The 20717-nt window shown below is 29.5% G+C and overlaps 2 protein-coding genes and 1 pseudogene across 2 annotated transcripts; all 3 read right to left on the bottom strand.

Moving 5' to 3' along the window:
• Nucleotides 1-6715: 6715 nt before the first annotated feature.
• LOC109807325 (subtilisin-like protease SBT5.4) lies at nt 6716-9919 on the bottom strand (the record flags this gene model as incomplete). The annotated part of the gene is made up of 7 exons (XM_083075430.1): nt 6716-7648; nt 7751-7964; nt 8236-8350; nt 8439-8681; nt 8762-8859; nt 8951-9497; nt 9621-9919. Coding segments are annotated over 7 exons (2067 nt in total), but the record flags the coding sequence as incomplete, so codon positions are not given.
• Nucleotides 9920-10488: 569 nt separating this feature from the next.
• LOC145958101 (uncharacterized) lies at nt 10489-13803 on the bottom strand (annotated as a pseudogene).
• Nucleotides 13804-14589: 786 nt separating this feature from the next.
• LOC109815436 (uncharacterized protein At2g29880) lies at nt 14590-15189 on the bottom strand. The gene has a single exon (XM_020380162.2). It carries the CDS (start codon nt 15187-15189, stop codon nt 14590-14592), a length of 600 nt encoding a protein of 199 aa, XP_020235751.2.
• Between the last annotated feature and the right edge of the window lie 5528 nt (nt 15190-20717).

The raw sequence follows: 20717 nt of genomic DNA, 5'->3' as shown, positions 1-20717 counted from the left end.
TCCATTAACAAATTTTCAAAACTATTAGATTATAATATGAGATATTGGATTGAGATTTTAAAAGACTATTTTAACATAAAAAAAATGTCTTTTAAATTTTAAAAGATTATATAAAAATATAATGAATTATAAATAAAAAAGAGAGAAATAAAATATTTTAAAATTAAAAATTATTTAATTTTTAAAACATTATTTTTATAGACAAATTAAATATTTATTCATGCTAAATTTGTTAATAGATAAATTAAATGAATTTTTTTAAATGAATTAGATAAATTGAATTTTTTTTGTTGTAAATTTTTAATAAATTTATATAAAATAATAAATTATTTTTATCCCATTCATTATAATATATGATATTTCTAAAAAGTTATCTGATTGATTCATTTTTACTTTTAAGAAAGAGATTTAACTATTTTTTCTCATAAATCCGAGTAAAAAGGTTATTAAAAAAATCATATGGGAATCCTTCCCATGAATATTTCTCCACTTAGGAAAAATTTTATTTAATTAAAAGTCAATATATTAATTCATTTCTGACCTCCATTATCCTAGATACATTTATTAAATAAAGTTGCATAATTTACTTTATTAAAACTTATGTGGAAAAAAAATTAACTCATAATTCGCAAGTAAAAAATATCACATTATAAAATATTATAATTCTTCAATTTTGATAGAATATCTTAATAAATTATTTTAAAATTGATAAGATCCGTTCTTATCAATAAATACATAAATATTATAATAGTGTGTTTTATAAAAAAAATTGAATTGAGTAATTCATTTTTTTAAGAATTTTAAATGTTTTAGAGTAAAATACTTTATTTGAATAAAGAATTTAAAATCTAAATATTTGTGAAATTTCTTAAAATAATATAATTAAATATATAAATCAATTTAATCATAGTAGAAATCAAATTACCATATTTAAATTAAGAATTTATAATTTAAGAATTTTGAATTGACTTATCCAAACAAAACATTTAATGAATAATGAAAATTAAAATTAAAATAATTCAAATTCTAAGAATTTCAAATTTTTTGAATTTTTAAATTTCTCATCCAACCATACCAAGATATTTCATGAATAACATAGGTATATATTCATTAATACAATGTATACTTGTTGTAAAAGTACTCGTCTTCTTTTAGAGTCCTTGAAAGTTTTCGATCTTCAAAATGATTGTTATACTTGCAAAAGAGAGTCTGATGTTAAGTTAACAAATGCTCAAAGCTTGTGGGAGTTTTCTCATAATGAAATATCTTCTGAAGGTTAAAGACAAGAGTGTAAATAGGAGAGGACTTGTAACCATTAGTTGTGGAAACATTAAAGAGCATTCATAACCTTTAATTGTCATGTAACAGTTGGACGTTATTTTTTGTTAGTCTTAACCACAAAGTCGTGGATCTTATCATGCTAAGATACTGTTCGGTTTGGTGGCAACACCTTGTCGGCTTGCCCAACTAGTATATTCGAACATATACACAATGATCTTGATTTCTCAACTTCAACACTCATCGTGGGGGTCGAGATGTCTTCGGTGTGGTGGTTCGAGACCTATCCAATACACAATATAATCACATTTTTTTATAGATAAAAGCAATGTTTGATAGATAAAGAGTTATATTTATTACAAAAACTCATCATCATAAGTGTTCATGAAAAGAGCTTTAAACATTTCTAAAAGATGTCAGTGTTCGATGGATGCTTGCATAAAAACTTGAGTAAGCAATTTGTAAAGTTTGTAAGGGTCTTAGATAGGCATGGCAATCTAATCCACCCCCGTAGGAACTCACTCGAACCCACCCCGATTTGGACGGAGAAAACCCGTGTTTATTAGATTCGGGTTTTCCCCGATTGATAAAATCGGGGGGCAAGGGCTAGGGATGACAACTGGTCGGGTCAGGTACGAGTTTCATGATACCCCTCCCCGCGAGTCAAATCTATCCCCGTCCCCGTACCCGTAACCGTCATTTTTTGTTTTATTTTTATTTTTTTATTTATAAAAAATGGTATTTTTAATTTTTTTATTATATTATAATTATAATTAGGTTATTTCTCTATCTCATATTATAATAAATAATCACACATAAAAAAATATTAAAATTATTTAATATAATTAAATTGAAAGTGAGTATTAAATTAAAAATAGGAACGGGGACGGGTACGGGGCGAGTAAGTACATACCCATACTCGTACCCGTACCTAATTTAATATATCGGATTTTACCCTTACCCGTACCCGTACCCGTACCCGTACCCGTACCCGGTCAAACCGGGTATTTCTCGTCAAAGTCAGGACGGGTTCGGGTATTACCCGTGGGTACGAGTATATTTGCCATCCCTAGCAGGGGCAGGGACGGGGTATTAATATCCTCTCTGCCCCTGTCCTCGCTTCGCTTAATAATATATTTAAAAAATTATTTTTATGTAAATATAAACTAAAATTAAAAATATTTATATGTAAAAATTTATACTAATTTACTTTTCTTTTATTTTTATTAATATTTTTTCATATTTATTTAAAAGAAAAAAAGAAAAAAAATAGGAGCGAGGGCGGGGGTAGGGCGGGGAAACCCAAATCCTGCCGAGGGCGGGGATGGGTATACAGATTTTACCCCCAGCGGGTATCAGGGGCGGGGGCGGTTTAAATTTGCGGGGGCGGGGGCGGGGAACGTAAAACCCGCCCCCGCCCCGCCCCTGCCTTGCTTGCATTCGACTAGTTCTGTTTTCAATTGTTCAATTCTGGGCCCATTGACAATTGAGAACCGTTCTTTAATATCTTTCCACAATTCCTTAGGAGTCTCCATGTACGAAATTGTAGAATGCAAGGTTGGTTTAATGGTATTCAAAATCCATGACACCAACATTCACTACACAGTCCACCAATCTTCCAATTCAATTGTTCTTGATCCGGGTTGTTCAATGGTGTCGTCTATAAAACCCCACTTTCATTGTGCTCGTAGAGAGGTTTTGATAGCGTTGGCCCATTCTTCATAGTTCTCGCCCTTCAGTGGAACTTGGGTGATTACACTTCCTAGGTTATTATTGCTCGAACTTAGATCACACGGTGATGGCATCTTCTTTGTCGTCTCTGGTTTTCTTTCTTCACCACACACTTCTCGGTTTTCTGCCATTGTTCTTTCTTTGACTTTTCTCTATTGGTCAAAACCTAAAAGCTCTTGATACCATAAAGAATTATGAAAAAACGTAAGTGTTTCTCTCTATCTTTTTCACTACCATATGATCATATGCGTATCACATATATACAAGAGGTATTAACCACCATTTCCCTCATTTATACATATCAAGGCTACCAAAATAATCCCTAAAATAAAGGATATAATCTAAAAGTGATTAGAAACAAATCAATTAGATTGATTTCTATTCTCTTTAACTTACATATTAAAAAAATACTAAATATAACATTTTGGGTTCTAGGGGTTAGGTTCTATCTCAAAACCTTTGAAGATTTCTGACTTTCTCTTCTTCTTCTTCTTCTTCTTCTAGATCCCCTGAGCTTGTAGAATAATTGTTGATCGACTTAAGTTGGTGACTCAGAGTTGTTTGGAGTCAAGAATTTGAGATAATGTGAGTGTGGAGCTTAAAAGCTCAAAAATTTTCCCTTCTCTCTCTCGATTAGCTCATAATCGAGAAACTAGAACTTGATCCTAGTGGATTGTGGGGCTTACATGTATCTTGATCCTTGTTGAATGTTTGTTGATGTACTTGATTTTGGAGGTGGGTGTTGTATTTCGTGGATCCTTGGTGTTCTTGGGGCTCTTAGTGAAGAAAGGGGGGTTGACGATGGCAGATTGATGTGTTGTTAACGTCTCATTTTCTTCAATTTTATGAGTTGCATGTTATTATAATTGAAATATTTTGAGTTTGCATGCATGTATTGTTGTATGGGTTGAGAGGATTTGAGGTTATTCTTGAATTTTGGATTTCCTCAAAGTCATGCATGTTTTTTGGATTTGGTTGCTTAAAACGCCCATAGGGTTGCTCAAAGTGAGCTTGGGTGGTCGTTCAAAGATGCTCTCTAACTTGGATCATTTAAAGCAAATTTCGCTTGCTCTAAGCGAGTTATCGAATGCTCCAAGTGAATTTTGGTCGCTTAGAGCAAGCTATTGGTCGCTTAAAGCGAATTATCTTGTAGCTTCGAGTTAAGTGTTTGTAGCTTCGAGCTAGGAGTTTGGTAGCTTTGAGCTGAATGTTGGTAGTTTCGAGCTAGGTGATGGTAGCTTTGAGCTAGGTGTTGGTAGCTCTGAGCAAGGTGTTTGGTAGCTCCAAGCTAGGTGTTGGTAGCTCCAAGTTAGGAGTTTGATAACTTTAAGCTAAGTGTTGGTAGCTCCAAGCTAGGTGTTGGTAGCTTCGAGCTAGGTGTTTGGTAGCTACAAGCTAGGTGTTAGTAGCTCCGAGCTAGGTATTGGTAGCTCCAAACTAGGTGTTGGAAACTTCAAGCTTGGTGTCTGTTAGTTATGAGCTAGGTGTTTGGTAGCTTCGAGTTAGGTGATGGTAGCTTCAAGTTAGGTGTTAGTAGCTCTAAACTAAAAGTTTGGTAACTTCGAGTTATGTGTTAGTAGTATTGAGCTAGTTGTTGGTAGCTCTAAGCTAGGTGTGTGGTGGCTTTGAGCTAGCTATTGATGGTTTTAAGCTAGTTATTGGTAGCCTTGTGGTGCTTGAAGCGCATGTTTCCCCTTTTTACTTATAATCTTCTTCACATATCTTATTATGTTCGTTGTTTTACATGGTGTATGATGATGAATGAAGCTAAAGCATTATATATTGATTTATGATGATATATATAATGGTGATCTAAGTTGTTTAGGCATGTGGTGTGCAATATATGTCTTTGTTGAGATACATAAAAATTATAAGAAAGAAAAATGTTTACTAAATTTTCATATCCTTTGTGTGAATATTAATTGTGGCGTCCTAAAAGGCCTAGTTGAAAACCTTTCAGTGAGTGAGTTAACTCCTGAATGGTAACCTATTTTAAACATGTCTTCTCTATGGTTTATGTGAAACAATATTGAGGTTTGGTTGACCCATATTATGAATTGAACATGGGTGTGATAGTTGTATCTATTACATATGTATGTTGATATATGTTGCTAGTTCTTTATACATTAATTTGAGATATTGTATATTGATAATTTAACCATTGATAATTGAATTGTTGAATATGATGATAGTTCTATGTATATTGATTTGAGATAATATATATAGATATTTGAATTGTTGATGAGCATTAGTATGTTATATTCAATTGGTGTGATTTGATCTACACAGGCACTAACTTGGGGTAATGCATATAGATGATGTTTGTATGGTTAAATTGTTAAGCATTTGTATGTTGTATTTGAGTTAAATGTTGAGCATTGGTATGCTATTCTTGGTTGAGCTATCAAGCATTGGTATGCTATATATATGATTGGTGCGATTTAATCTCTATATGCATTTTTGAGGTAATGCGTACCTAGATGATATATATTGAGGTGTTGATGCTGAAAATGTTATAGGCATTAAACATGTTGTAACTTAGGACTAAAGGAAAAAGTGTTGTTTTGAAAGTTGAAGATTTCATATATGAAATCTTGTTATGGTGCTTTGAGAGACCAGTTGTTAAAAACCCTCCTTGAGTAAGTGTGGAACACCTAGAGTGAATTTTGTTAAGTTTCTTTTTAGATCCTTTGTCAATGTAGAGTAAAGTATCACGTTGAGGACTACCATTTTTAATTGATTACTGAAAAGGTTGTGTGGTACCTTGAAGATAGTTAGTGGGTTAACTCCATAAGTGACTTGGTAATACATGTCAAGGTTGTGGTATGCCTATACCCAACTATATTAGTCTTAACAATGGAATCAAACTTTCTTATTATAAGTGGCGACACCCAATAAATCAGAGGAGGCATTGATAACCCATGTCGCATTAGATGTGATGTTTGCATATGTTGTAGTGTGAGTTGATAATGTTCATATACATGATGTGAATACCTTGATATATGATATGATTGTGGTAAATATTAGATTGACTTGGGTGCTTAGCTTTTAAACATGTTGATTGTTGTGTGTTGTAAACCATGTGACATGTTTTGATTGGTTTGCATATTGGGAGTAGTATAGATGTTTTTTTTTTTCTATACATGCATATTTTTGAAATCTAGTTTACTCTTACGTATTTTTCTTATGGTTGAAATTGTAATAATGATCATAATTTTTCTAGTAGTAAGATAAAATTAATTGGAGGCAAATAGTGGCTAATTTTTGGTGAGGTCATGCTAATGTGTGATTTTTCTATGTATGTTTGATTACTCGGATGTAACCAGTTTATAGATATTGTTTAACTGATAATTAAGATTTTTATTTCATAATTGATAGATTACTCGCTCTCTCTCTCTCTGTCTATCTCTCTCTCTCTCTCTCTATATATATATATATATATATATATATAAAGGTGATGTGTATATTAATCTTAGATAATTGTAATTATCTTTTACTACTAGTTGCTTGATTCCATTAAATGTAGAAACTATGACAAGTCAATACAAAATCCATAATAATTCATATAAAATATCTTACTTACTTACATATAAAATTTAATAAATATAAAGTCATATATTTTGATATATATATATATATATATATGTATATATATATAATTTTTCTTATTTACGTTATAAAAAAATATTAAAACATTTTTTATTCTAATAGTTTCGTTACTCCTTTATTTTTATAAAATATTATTTCATTATTAATATATTAATTTTCCAATAATTAGCGAGAATGTGATTTAATTAATATAACATTTTAAATGTAATTTTTGAGGAGTTTTTTAAAGGGAAAAGTTACTCATGTTTAGAGGGGAGAAGGATATATATATTTATTTATTATTTATTTATAGATTAGGGTATGTGGCAGGAAATGGAGGGAGAGAAAAACAAAGTTAATCCAAAACATCATGACAACACGGTTATTATTGCTTCCAAATTTGTAGCAATAAACTTTTACTGTTCAACAAAACCGTTATTGCAAAAGGGACGAAGACCACTCCATGTAGTTGGTGGGTAAATGCAGCATCAACATAAACCTCATTGTGTAAGGTTAACTGAAATAGGACTCCTGACACGTTGGTGCCTGCCATCACTCCATGTCAACCACCCGAATACGTAATCACTTGTGTTCATACTTTGCGGCTTCAATGTCATTGTAACTCTGAACTCCTTTTTTTCACCCTTTTCCTTGAAGATCAATTCCCTAGGATCAACCGAAACTCGAACTTGTGGTGGTGCCTTGATGTGCACCTTGTACGTTCTTGGGGACCCAACATTGGTAACAGTTCGAGTGATATTCATAGAATGTCCAGGGCCAAATTTTGGAATTGTGATTGCCGGATAATTGAAATCTGCAATATTGAACGACTTTGGACAAGTGTAAGGCTTGCCGTAGAACATTTTCAGCTGTGAACTGTTGTAGCCACGACCACACAAAAAGTTCAAATAATCAGTAATATTCAAGTCATATACAAGTCCAGGGTTCATAGCACGATTAGGTTGAATGTGCCCTGCACCATAGTCAAATGGAGTTGCCTTGTTCAATGATTCATCCAGGATTGGCTTTCTAGAGTTATCTAGTGTGGTTGCTGCAAAATGCATGAACCTTTTTAATTAGAGTGTAAAAATAGTTGAATGCCAAATAATTCATATAGCTATGTCAAGTGTAAAGAATGTACTTTATACATTACCTGAGGTAATGATTGCTGACTTAATGGCAGCTGGACTCCAATCAGGATGAAGGGCTTTGAGAAGCCCAGCAAGGCCAGCAACATGAGGACATGACATTGAAGTTCCAGACAAAGTAAAGAAAGGCGTTCTTCTTTTGTCAGAATCCAGCCCTGTGGGAGATACAGCTTCACTATAAGCAGCAATGATGTTGACTCCTGGTGCAGTCACATCAGGCTGAAACACAATATAAATTAATGTTCACCTCATATTTAAGTCCTAAAGGGTGAATGGTGTGAATTAAATTTAATATAGAAATTTTAATTCCTCCGAAAACTTGAACCGAAAAAAATTAAAAAATAGTTGACCTATTTAAAAATTTATACCTGTCGTTGTATTTGAATAAATTAATTAATTTTAAATTTTAAAAACTTTTATCTTTGATCGAAGAATGATTCGGCTTATTTGATTTTGGAGAATATATCAATTCACAATTTAATAATTAAACCTTGAGGATTGCTGGTTCAAATTGATTTGGACCCTTTGATGAAAATGAAGCCATATATGGAGCTGGCTTTACTCCTAATTCTGTTTTCACCCTTGAAATGTATGCCACAGGAGACCTGTTATTGTGAAAAGGGCCAAGAGGAAATCAAAATTAAACTCGCCAAAAACTTAACAAGGAGCCTGAAGCGTGAGGAAGTAAGTTACTTTGTAGTACTGATGTAATTATAAATGTCATTGCCATCCTCAAAGTTAACATTTGAAGCTGGAAGCACATGGGGTTGGGGGGAAATTTCATTCCCTGAGTACTTGTCATTAGCCAAAATCATTCCAGCTGCGCCTACACTGGCAGCTTCCACCCCCTCATTAATTGTAAAACCATTGCTGAAACAGACCAATATTTTCCCCTTCACCTTCTCAGGATCAAGAGTTCCTTTCCAGCATAAAAGCCTGCAAGAATGTATTAAATTACCAGAGAATCCCCAATATAAAGTCAATTTAGAAGGTCTAAATGGTATGAGCATTCTTACGCTTCTATAATAGATGCATTATAAGCTTTGGCATCAATAGCACTGATCAACGGGTACATCTTATTAGATGGTAACGCATACTCTGAAAGACTAGCTCCCTAACAATAAAAGAAAAAACAAAAAACTATTAGTGACGTGTTTAGATATAACAAGAAAGACAATTGGGGTTGTATAACTATAAACATATACCTTGAGAACTTTCTTGTTACCAAGTGTAACATAACTAACGAAGTCTCTGTCAGTTGTGCTTGCAGCAACAGTGAGCGTCCATGGTTCATTGCTGGATGTAGTTGAAGGATAAGGCCCTTCATTTCCTGCAGAAACCACTACTATTACGCCGTTAGCAACTGCATGGAAAGACCCTATGGATATACTGTTTTGGGAATATTCTGAGGGTACAGATGAACCCAAAGACACCGAAAGCACATCAACACCGTCACTTATGGCAGTATCAAAAGCAGCCAATATGTCTGCATCAAAACATCCACCACCGAACAATACAGACTGTGGCCAACACACCTTATAGGTTGCAACTCGAGCTTTTGGTGATCCACCACTCGCAGTTCCATTGCCAAAGCCAAAAACACTAGCTCCATGGACAAAGTTACCACCAGCTGTTGATAAAGTGTGTGAACCATGACCTTCATAGTCACGTGCACTCAAGATCGAATCATTCAGTTTTTGACCCAATTTTGCCTCGTAACCTTTGTAAAAATATCTTGCTCCAATAAGCTTCCTAAATATAGTACAAACTCAAGTTAATGGAACTAATATTGATGGGATAGTACCATGATAGCATATTTTTTTGTGTATGAGATGGGATAGTTTGGAGAAATTAGCGAGAGTAAAAATAATGAACCTGTTGCAGTGGAATTTATCTCGAGTGTTCTTATTCTTTTGACAGATTCCTCGCCACCGTTTTGGGATGGGTCCTATCCCTTCATCACTAAAACTCTTGGATTCTGGCCAAACACCTGTGTCTATATTTGCAATTATGATATCTTCACCCAATGTCTTCCGCCATACTGAGTCATGCGAAAATTCACCATTTCTCTCTAACCCAAGGAAATTCCATGAGTGTGTTGTGTGCAATTTGTGTTCTTTGTTTAGGAAAACTGATATTACACTCGGATGCTCTACATGCAAAAAAAAAAAAAAAAAAAATAACAGTTAGAAATTAAGGTAAATAACCCTAAATCCTAAATGGAGAGATATAAAAAAAAAATTCCCTCAAATTGTTAAACATATATGCTTAAAAATGTTATAAAATCTATACTCATGACAATTTTTTTAATAAAAATAAATATTATAAATAAATAATGTAAATAATAAATTTGAGTATTTTTACATCTACACGTTAATGAAACGGATATCATAATTTGCATATCATAATATCCGTATCCATAAATATCTGTTAATATTTAATTATATAATTATATATTAAATTTGTTTAAATTTATGATAATGAAATGTTTTAATAATTAATTTTTAGTTTTTAAATTGAAGTATCTCAATTAATAAAATTATGAATAATATTTGAATAATTTAAGTTTTAATTTTTAAATTATTATTTTTAAAAAAAATTATTAAAATAAATTTTATTTTTTAAAATAAATATCTACAAATACTATAAGATTATATGGGATATCCAGGATACCTGCTGGTTGACATCCCTATATATGGTACATGTATCAAATTTTGCTTAGTTTTTAAATGCATAAGTGGAATTACATACTTGCAGCGTTGGCTGCTTCATCTTCATCAAGTACTGCAGCAAAGCCATTAATATATCTATTATAAGAATAAAGGATTGCCTCTTTGGCCTTTTCGGTGCTGCGAAAGAAAACAGAGAGCATCTAATCAGTTTATATTAGTTTTGCCATCAGAGAAGAGAATCTCATGGATTTAGGGTCAAATTCTATACCTTCCAACGAATGATCCAAGTAAATCATAGTGATAATTCGTGACAGATTCCACATCATCAGAGGAAGGATTTGGACCAAAACTATGTGATCCTAAATATACAATATAAGACTAACAAACAAAGCATGGATGATTAATATATAATAATACCTTTTAAAAAAATGTAATAAAACATAAGTAAAAAATTAGTGAATCTTATATAAGTGAAGTTTGAGGGAGAGGTTACCTGTTTGATTGCTTGAGTAGGTTCTTGTAAGAGAACGCAAAAAATAAGTGACAAAAAAACATAAGAAATGGATGGTGACATTGTTTCTCCAATGTGTTTGTTTTGCAACATAAATTTCAGAGACGAGCAAGGTGTCTGTGATTTTCCTGTTATATATATAATTTGAATGGATAAAATAAAACTTACATTATCAAAGCATGTCATCAAACTTAAAATATAAACATTATTTTGCACTCCTGTATTTGAATATAAGCAAGAAAAAAACTCACATAGGAGTTAGTTTTAAATATAATTAAATTTTAACTATTTTGATATTATTTACCGTTATCATTTCTAAAATACTCTTCATTCGATAAAAGTTTTATTTTAATTAATTACTCATATTCTTCTTGATATCAAATTCCAATAAAAGACACTCCTTTCCTCTCTTGAAGAAAAAATAAGTGTTAAGTTTTTAATATAATATTAATTACTTTTTTTCCATTTATATTTTTCATAATATTTTTTAAAAATGGTTATTGTGATGTATCCTTTCTAACATAATTGTCTCTTACTTATCCAAAAATTAATTTTTTTGCAAAAAAATTAGGAAAAAAAACAAGAATTACAATATAATGAAGCAATTACAAAATTTCATTAGTTAAGTTTCATTTGACATAAACTTAAAAGAGAGTAAACATTACATAAATATTAAATAAAAATTTTAAAAATAAATTAAGTTTATATAAATTTAAAGCAGGTACAAGATGAGTAAGTGTATATCAATCTCCATTCTCGTATCTGATTTAATAAATTGATTATTACATGTACTCAATCAAATAAGATATTTTTCATCAAAGTCATGACAGATTTGTGTACTATCCATGAGTACAAATTACTTTTCATCCTTAATTTACATATGTTTGGATATTTTGTCTCGGCACGTGGTGCTTGTAAGTAATAAGTTTGATTTCAAACCATAATTTGTTGCTTTCTCTATTTTAAAATAAAAGCATTTAGTCTTCAATTTTTTAAAATACAAAATTTTAGTTCTCCTATCAACTTATTGTTAAATTTTGACATTATTTGATGATGTGTCACCACTTAAGAAATCTGATATTTAGTAACGTGACATATAGGGATAAAAAATAAAAAAAAAATTCTAAAGATTTTCGTTTGTATATATATTTACAAGTAATTAATATTTATTATTAATAAAAAATTTATTTGTATATATTTTTTTATTTCTAAATGTCATGTTACTAAATGTTATATTACTTAAACATGAGTAAACGTTAAAACTTAATTATTAGTAATAGATGTCAATTTGATAGAAAAATTAAAATTTTGTATTTTTAAAATTAGAGAACCAAATAACTCTATTTTAAAATAGAGAAACCGAAATTATAGATTGATAAAATCAGAAGAACCAAAATGAAAATTAGTCCAATTTTTTCAACTAAATATGCCATTAATAATACAATAAATAAAATTAATAATATATAAATCATGTTACCAAAACATCAATTAACATTAATCATAATATATTTTGCATTATAAATAATATATAATTTTACTATAATTTTTCTTTTATCTATTGAAATTAAGGAGGGTGTATTGGATTAAGATTTTAAAGGACTTTTTTAGTTAAAAAAAATCCTGCAGATTTTAAAAGATTTTGCAGGATTTTCATGACTTTTAAGATTTTGCAAGATTCTACAAGACTTAAAATTAGAATTTTAATGGATTCTGCAAGACTTTTAAATCAATATTTTAATGAATTCTATGGGATTTTGTAGAATTTTTGTGGATTTTTGACATTTGATAAGATTTAAAAAAAATTCATACATTCAAATTTAAAAAGAGTCAAAATAAAAATAATAATAAAAAAAATAATGTCTAGATAAATAATAATAATAATAATTCTCCATAATAACCTATCTTCTTAAATAACATTCACCCACATATCCATAGCTATACTAGTCCTCCAAGCATTAGCTTCTTCACGTTCTTGCTCCTAGGTTTGAATAATAGGCTCAAAAGTATGATCTTCATTAGCCGGTAATGTTGAAGATGCAGATTCATCCAACGCTTCAATTGGAAATTCATCAGAACGACATTCTTTACATAGAAAGCTATATAGTGTTGCACATACTAATACAAGTTCTACTTGTGTCTTAAATAAAAATGGAGGTGCTGACTTAAAAATTGTGAACCTTGATTTAAAAATACCAAATATTCTCTCAATCACATTCCTTAAAGACGCATGACAAAGATTGAACAATTCTTTCTCATTTTCAGGATCATTACCCTGACCTGCAAAATCTTGTAGATGATATCTTACACCTCGAAATGGAGCTAAAAATTGGCGTCAATTAGGAAATCCACAATCTACCAAAAAATATTTACCTAATTACATATGCAATATATATAATATTAGTATAATAATAATAATAATAATAAATTATAATTATAATTATAATAATTATTATTATTATTTAAAGAATAAGCATTTAATTACCTTGAGCCACTTTAAGTCCATTCCTCCTTGTTATAGCATCATTTAGTAGCTTAGAATCATGAGCCGAACCCTCCCACCCACTAAGAATGTACATGAACTCTAAATCAAAATTACAAGCGGCTAATACATTTTGTGATATCTTTCCATGACGATTACGATAACTGCTTACATCTCCTCCCTCATTATTGTTGGAATATGTGTCCCGTCAATAGCTCCAATGCAATCCTAAAATTTAACATATATAACAATTCATCGTATGAAAAATATAAATATAGTAGTGTCAAATTTAATTATAATTTTTATTGTAAGATAATTAGTACATACCTTGAAGAAAGGGAAGAACCTTGTGCTTTCTCTAATTTTAGCTAGCACAGTTGATCCTGGTTTAGCCATCAAAGTAGGTGCTACTGTATTCAAAGCCTTCAAAATCTTGTGAAAATTTTCACTTGTAGCAAATTGTGATGGTCAAATGTGTTACAAATTACACAATATCGAGTATTCTGACCAACAATTTGTAGGAATGATGCAAGCATTTCTTCAACACAAATATATCGTGTATCCTCTAGAGGTGTTTTTACTCTAAGAATTGCACATAACTTTTGAAATACATCTGGATACATCCTATAAACTTGTCGAAATATTGCAGGATCATCGTTTAATGCTCGATGTATATAGTCATTTCCCATGTTAGTAATTCGTTATCGATTTAATGGACGCTCAATTTGTTCATTACGTATCATAACTATAAACTGAGTCAACACATGCATTAATGCATGAATTGCTATTACACATGCGTACATGGCATCATAAAATTCTTTGTCATATATCTCTTTGTCACCCATTGCTTCTTCATCTATGTCACTACCTTCATACATGCTCGAATGTCACATTGTACCTATATAAAACAATATAATTAAAAATAATAATATAATAGAAAAATAAAACAGGCTAAAATATTTCAATCAAGTACGGCCAAAATAACACCAAAAAAATATAATTCCACCATTCAAAATGTGTTTATTTACAACCAAAATATAAAGCAAACACTTCAATCAAGTGCAACCAAAATAACACCAAAACAATATAGTTTGACAAATCCAACATGTGTTCATACACAACCAAATTATAAAGAAAATACTCAAATCAAGTGCAACCGAAATAATACCAAAACAATGTTGTTCATCCTAGCTTATACTTTATCCAATCTGAACGCTCTTCTATTGACAACATCAAGAAAAAGTCTTTCTTTGCATTAGTATCGAGCAAATCAGCCGCCATGTAGCGAGTTCGATCATCCAAATTTGGGATCTCTTTTATGACACTCCAAATATTTCCCTTTGCCTCTTGGTATCTTTCTCTTTTCTCCATCAAGATAGAAATTTTTTCAAAATTGGCGGCTATAGTCTCAATGCCAACAGATAGATTTTCTAGAAATTTGGCTTGACTATTGTTCCCAATTGATGAGTTAGAACTCACTCCATACTCGGACCTACTCCGCTTACGATTAATTGGTTTTTCAGTGGGAACCTCTAAGCTTAAAGGGGGTTGAGGTGGTGAAATGCTTGGGTGAGGTGATGGAGGCTGGTAAGGTGGTTCATAGTAATCTGGTGTTATGAATACATCATTGTTAAGATCATATGAAAAATTTTCCATCCCAAAATCAACATTTTCTTCTCCAAAAGTTGTAGCATTAGTATCATCAGGGTCTAGTGACATGGAACTGTGCCCACTAGCGGTTTTACCCCCAACAACAGTCTTCAAATCCTCATAATCAACCATACTTTTTTCTCAAAGATTTTTGTGACTTGGGTGAGACTAGAAAAAAAAATCCATTATTAATATATTAAAAATAATATAATACACTAAACTTGTAAACTATTAATATATTCAAAAGATTACGAAGTAATCTCAGCTTTGAATACTCTTTCCATACTTCATCACTAGCAGTGAATGTCTTTGTAATTGGATCCCACCCAAAGTTGTTGTGCTGTTGACATATTGTTATATTGTTTCTTAAATCACTTCATTCAACTCAAGTAATGATTATACATCTTAGGGAATTTAATTTTAACATTGAGACGAGGAAGGATGACTCTCTCCACATTTAGTTTGCTAATTGACCCATTAGCATCACGCAGTCCACTTTTTATAGCATTCACTATCAATTGTAACAATTCATCGGAATCCTCCTTGGTCAAAGCTTCGTAGTTTTCTTTCTCTTTTCCTTTTGCTTTATTATTTCCTTGTGAATCTCTCATTTGAATTACTAAAATAATATATGTTGAAAACTAGTTATATAAATAATTATGGATAAGAGACAAAATCAATAAAATTATATTATTATTTGGCTATCCAAATGGATCAAATATCTCAGCCATTATAAAAAATATGTAAAAACGGAAATATAGAAATATAAGATAATTTTTTATATAAAAAAAATAGTATATTCGATACTGAGAAAATATTTAGATATATAAATTTTTGTTTATATAAACGGGAGTATTTAGATATAAAGAATATATATATATATATGTATATATATATATATATATATATATATTATTTTAGTTATATATTATATGATAAGTTTTTAATGATATTTATAAATATAAATTATTCTAACAAATATTTTAACAATATTTCCTTTTTTAAAAAATAAGCTAATGAAGGCATAAACCTTAAACCCTAAAAAATTAGATACTACAATATCTTATGTTAATTTTCTTTTTTTACAATATAAAAAATCCTAATTTCACAATATAAAAATAAAATAAAAAATTATAGTAAAAAAAATTGTTGAATCATAAAAGGAGGAGGGATAAGAATAACAAGGAAGGAGAAAGATCGTAGTTTTTATGCTGAGAGGGTTTTTCCCCCAACTAAGATCCATTTTCATCTCATTCTACTCACAGAAGCCCTAACTCAAATTCATCTTATATATATATATATATATATATATATATATATATATTGTAGAGATCATGATATCAATTTCATCTTTCACCTTTTCTTTTTCTTGACGTGTGTTATAAAAAAAATTATCACTTAAAAGTTGAAATTTCCAGCATTTTTGTGTGTTATATAAAGGAACAAATTCAACTAAATAGAATAAAAAAAATAGAGCAAGTCAATTAAAGAGAATGAACAAAAAAATAGAGCAAGTCAATGACACTATCATATTACATATTGGAGTTTCGCAAAATAGGAGAATGGAATGAGAACAATACTATAATATTATATATCAATAATGAATAATAGTGCAATATTATTAGCAGAGAAAAAATGGAGAAGATAATAGCATAAAAAAAAATCAAAAACTCACTTGAAAATTCTGAAGCACTTGAAAAATCACTTCAAACAATCCTTCAAAATTCGATGGGTTTGGATGAGATTGTTTTATGAATTTGGTATTTATAGATAGCACTAGAAAGTCCTTCAAAATCCCTCTCACACAAAAATCCTTTAAAATCCTTATATTTTTTAATACCAATAGATTATTTTTAACTTGTAAAAAATCTCAAATGAATACCAATGAATTTTAATGGATTCTTAAAAAAATCTTGAAAATCCGGATTGAATACCACTTGATTGTTTTTAAGTGACATAAAATACTGATTGAATACCAATGGACTTTTTTACTCAAAAAAAGTCTTTCAAAATTCTACAAAATCTTAAACCAATACACCCCTAAAATGACGATGACATCAAAATTTGAATCAAGTCATATATATACTACTTTAACCTCTCCAATGATTCTTATAACTTTACTATAGTTAATTTATATTATTATTATTAAATTAAAATTAATGTGTATGTTTTTATTATAACAACACATTATTACGATTATTTAGGACAAATTGATATTAAATAATTTTTTAATTGATATAAAAAACCCATTAATTGATATTAAATAATTTCTCAATTGATATTACAAAAACACATTATTTAAACGTATACTTTTAGTAATAAATTGTTTGAAAATAAATAATTGATATAAAATGATTTTTAAATATATTGTGACAAATTAGGCATGCAAATGCAATTAGGTTTAAGAATAGGCAAGTACATACATTTTAATATAGAAATAATTGATTTCTAGATCAAATGATGATGAACATAATGATTAGGTTATTAAAAATATACATGTAAAAAAAAGGTTATTAAGAATATATGATTTGGAAGAAGAATCATTGGTGATTCATAGCATATGCATATAAGTTAAATAAGCTATTAACGACGTTGTAGATGGTGGACAACATCAAGTAGTCCACTTTTTGTCTCTTAAAGGTTTCTGTACTTGTTGATTTTTTACTTTTTCACTCCCTTTTCTCCTTTTTTTTACCCCTTTATGTTGACCCTCTGATCTTTGATTGTAGGTGGTTAACTGTAACTTCAAGAAGAGAAAAAGAAATAGTTGCATCTTGAAAATGTCAATTTTGTCTTTAATAAGTAAAAGTTTAGGAGTTTTTTTAGTATTCAACATTGTGTACAAAAATCACTGCTCCATCATTTATTATTAGGATTCATTAAACTAGTTTCTCATTAATTTTGAAATAAACATTTGTCTAACAATAACTCCATTTTTTTTCACATTTTTGTGAGTGCAGATAAATAAATAAAAAAATCATTTGAGAAAGCCAATTTTGTCACTCCCTCACCTCAAGGTCCATTAAGCTTTAGAGATTTTGTTAAGGATTTATCTTTGTGCACATATTGGTGGTGCTTTATTTCTCATATTTGGTTTTGAAAAATTTAGAAGACTGAAGACCGACCCTCGTTTGCTTCATCTTACAAATTCATTTACTCATCATTAACATTTTTCAAAATAAAAATAAAAATTACTACGCAGTTCAATTCTACAGTTAAGAAACACAACTTTTAATTTAGGGAAGAAACTACTCACCCACCTTAAATTATTTATCTTAAATACTAATCATTCATCAATGAATTTTTTTTAATAATTAGTTTTCAAGTATAATAAAAATAGGTTAAAAACCTATTTTAGTCCCTTATAATAATTGTTTGTTTCAATTTAGTCCCACTTTTATTTTTGGTCTCAATTTAGTCCCTAATAAATTAATTGGTTGCAATGTCGGACTTCCGTCCAAATTATTTAGACGGAGTTAACTGTTGGTCACGTGGATATTACGTGGATGCCACATGGAAGCCACTAGGATATCAAATCTTTGTCATGCATCTAGAACCAAAATGGTCCGTTCTGAAACTGAAACGACTCGTTCTGGTTTCACTCTTCGTGCGTTAATTTTGCATCCGGAACGACCCGTTCTGGATGCAAAATTAACGTAGGAAAAGTGAAACCAGAACGGGCCGTTCTAGTTTCAGAATGGGCCGTTCTGGTTCTAGAATGTCACACATGCAGTTAATGATTATATCCATAAATTTTAGATCGTGATGACAATATTTATTCATATATTTGTAATATTAAAATTTTTATATATAATTTATTTAAGTATAAATATATGTTATAGTTATTTTTTACAAGTTTTTATATATACAATTATGATTAAGGATGAAAATAAACTAGGTCAGATTATGTTATATTATAATTTAACATATTTAAACCTAATTTTTGTTAAAAATATATGTTATAAATATTATATATTTATCTGTCATAGATATTTTTTAAAATTTTTGATTACATAACAATCTTAAAAACTTACTTAATAATAATTTAACACTAATAAAAACATATAAATAAATATGTTAAATCTTATAAAAATTAAGTTTAATTTATTTATCATATAAAGATGTTTTTAATATGTGATATAAATTTTTACAAGGCTTAAATATGTTTTTAGTCCCTCAAATTTAGGGTAAATCTATTTTTGATCCCTCAAATTTAAAATTGTTGTTTTTAGTCCCTACAATTTCAAAAACTCTTAATTTAATCCTTATATTCAAATTTTGTTAAGAAATTTATCAAACATTATTGCATAAAATCTACCTATTGGTATTCCTATTAGTGAAAATATCACATTAAATCCAGTTGATATTACATAACTGTCTTAATTAGTCACTTTCAAATATGTTATTGGTGACCTAAGGGACTAAAACAAGATTTTTGAAAATTACATGGACTAAAAATAACAGTTTTAAATTTGAGGGACCAAAAATAAATTTATCTTAAATTTGAGGGACTAAAAACATATTTAAGCCTTTTTACAATTTTAATTTTTTTTATCAACATAAACAATAAATAGAAAATACAAAAGTTTGACAAATATCAGATAAATGAATAACTCCTTGAAATTTATATTTTATACATACGATAATTTAAATATATATATATATATATATTAGAATATAATTTTAATTTTTTAAAATATATTATTTTTTAGATAAAAAAATTGTGTATGTGTAAAAGGTTTGCTTTCGATTTTTGAACTACACTGGTGCACTATGTTGGTTGGCATTCTACGGCCCGTTCTGAATCCAGAATGGCCCATTTTGGATTTCAGAACGACCCGTTCTGCTGCACGTGTTGGGGTTAAATATTGCATCTGGAACGGGACGTTCCAGATGCAAAATTTACACGCCATGAATGCAACCGGAACGGGCCGTTCCGGTTCCAGATGCATGACAAAATTTGACGTCCACGTGGCATGTACGTAGCTTTCACGTGGCATCTACATAACTTCCACGTGGCATCCACGTGACCAATAGTTAACTCCGTCTAAATAATTTGGACGGAAGTCCGACATTGCAACCAATTAATTTATTAGGGACCAAATTGAGACAAAAAATAAAAGTGAGACTAAATTGAAACAAACAATTATTATAAAGGACTAAAATACTATTTTAGCCATAAAAATAAGAGTTTAAAAAAAGAAATAAAAAAGAGAAAAAAAAAGTCTTTATTTGACTTTTAAATTTTAAATTACATGATATTTTAATATATAAAAAGTGATATATAAAAATAAAACTAATATATATATATATATATATATATATATATATATATATATATATTAGCTTAGATGAATGAATTAATCCACAAATAGGTCTTGATACCACCACGTACATTTATATCACATTCACATGTGCTTCAATATTAACGTTATAATAAATGAATTTAATAATTATATAAATCATATGAAAAAATCAATTAACATTAACTATAATATATTTCACGATAAATGAATTTATGATATATAAATTATTGCCATTTTTTACATAATAAGATAATTTTGATTAATATAACGTAAATTATATTATGAAAGAATTATAAATCTAAATAAAATGCTATAAAAATGTTATTGTAAATTATATTATTAAAAATTAACATT

The sequence above is a fragment of the Cajanus cajan genome, chromosome 5 (genome assembly GCF_000230855.2).
Source record: "Cajanus cajan strain Asha chromosome 5, NIPB_CcT2T_4, whole genome shotgun sequence".
NCBI classification, from domain to species: domain Eukaryota; kingdom Viridiplantae; phylum Streptophyta; class Magnoliopsida; order Fabales; family Fabaceae; genus Cajanus; species Cajanus cajan.
Note: the sequence above shows the minus strand (reverse complement) of the source record. Positions and strands in the feature narration are given on the sequence as shown.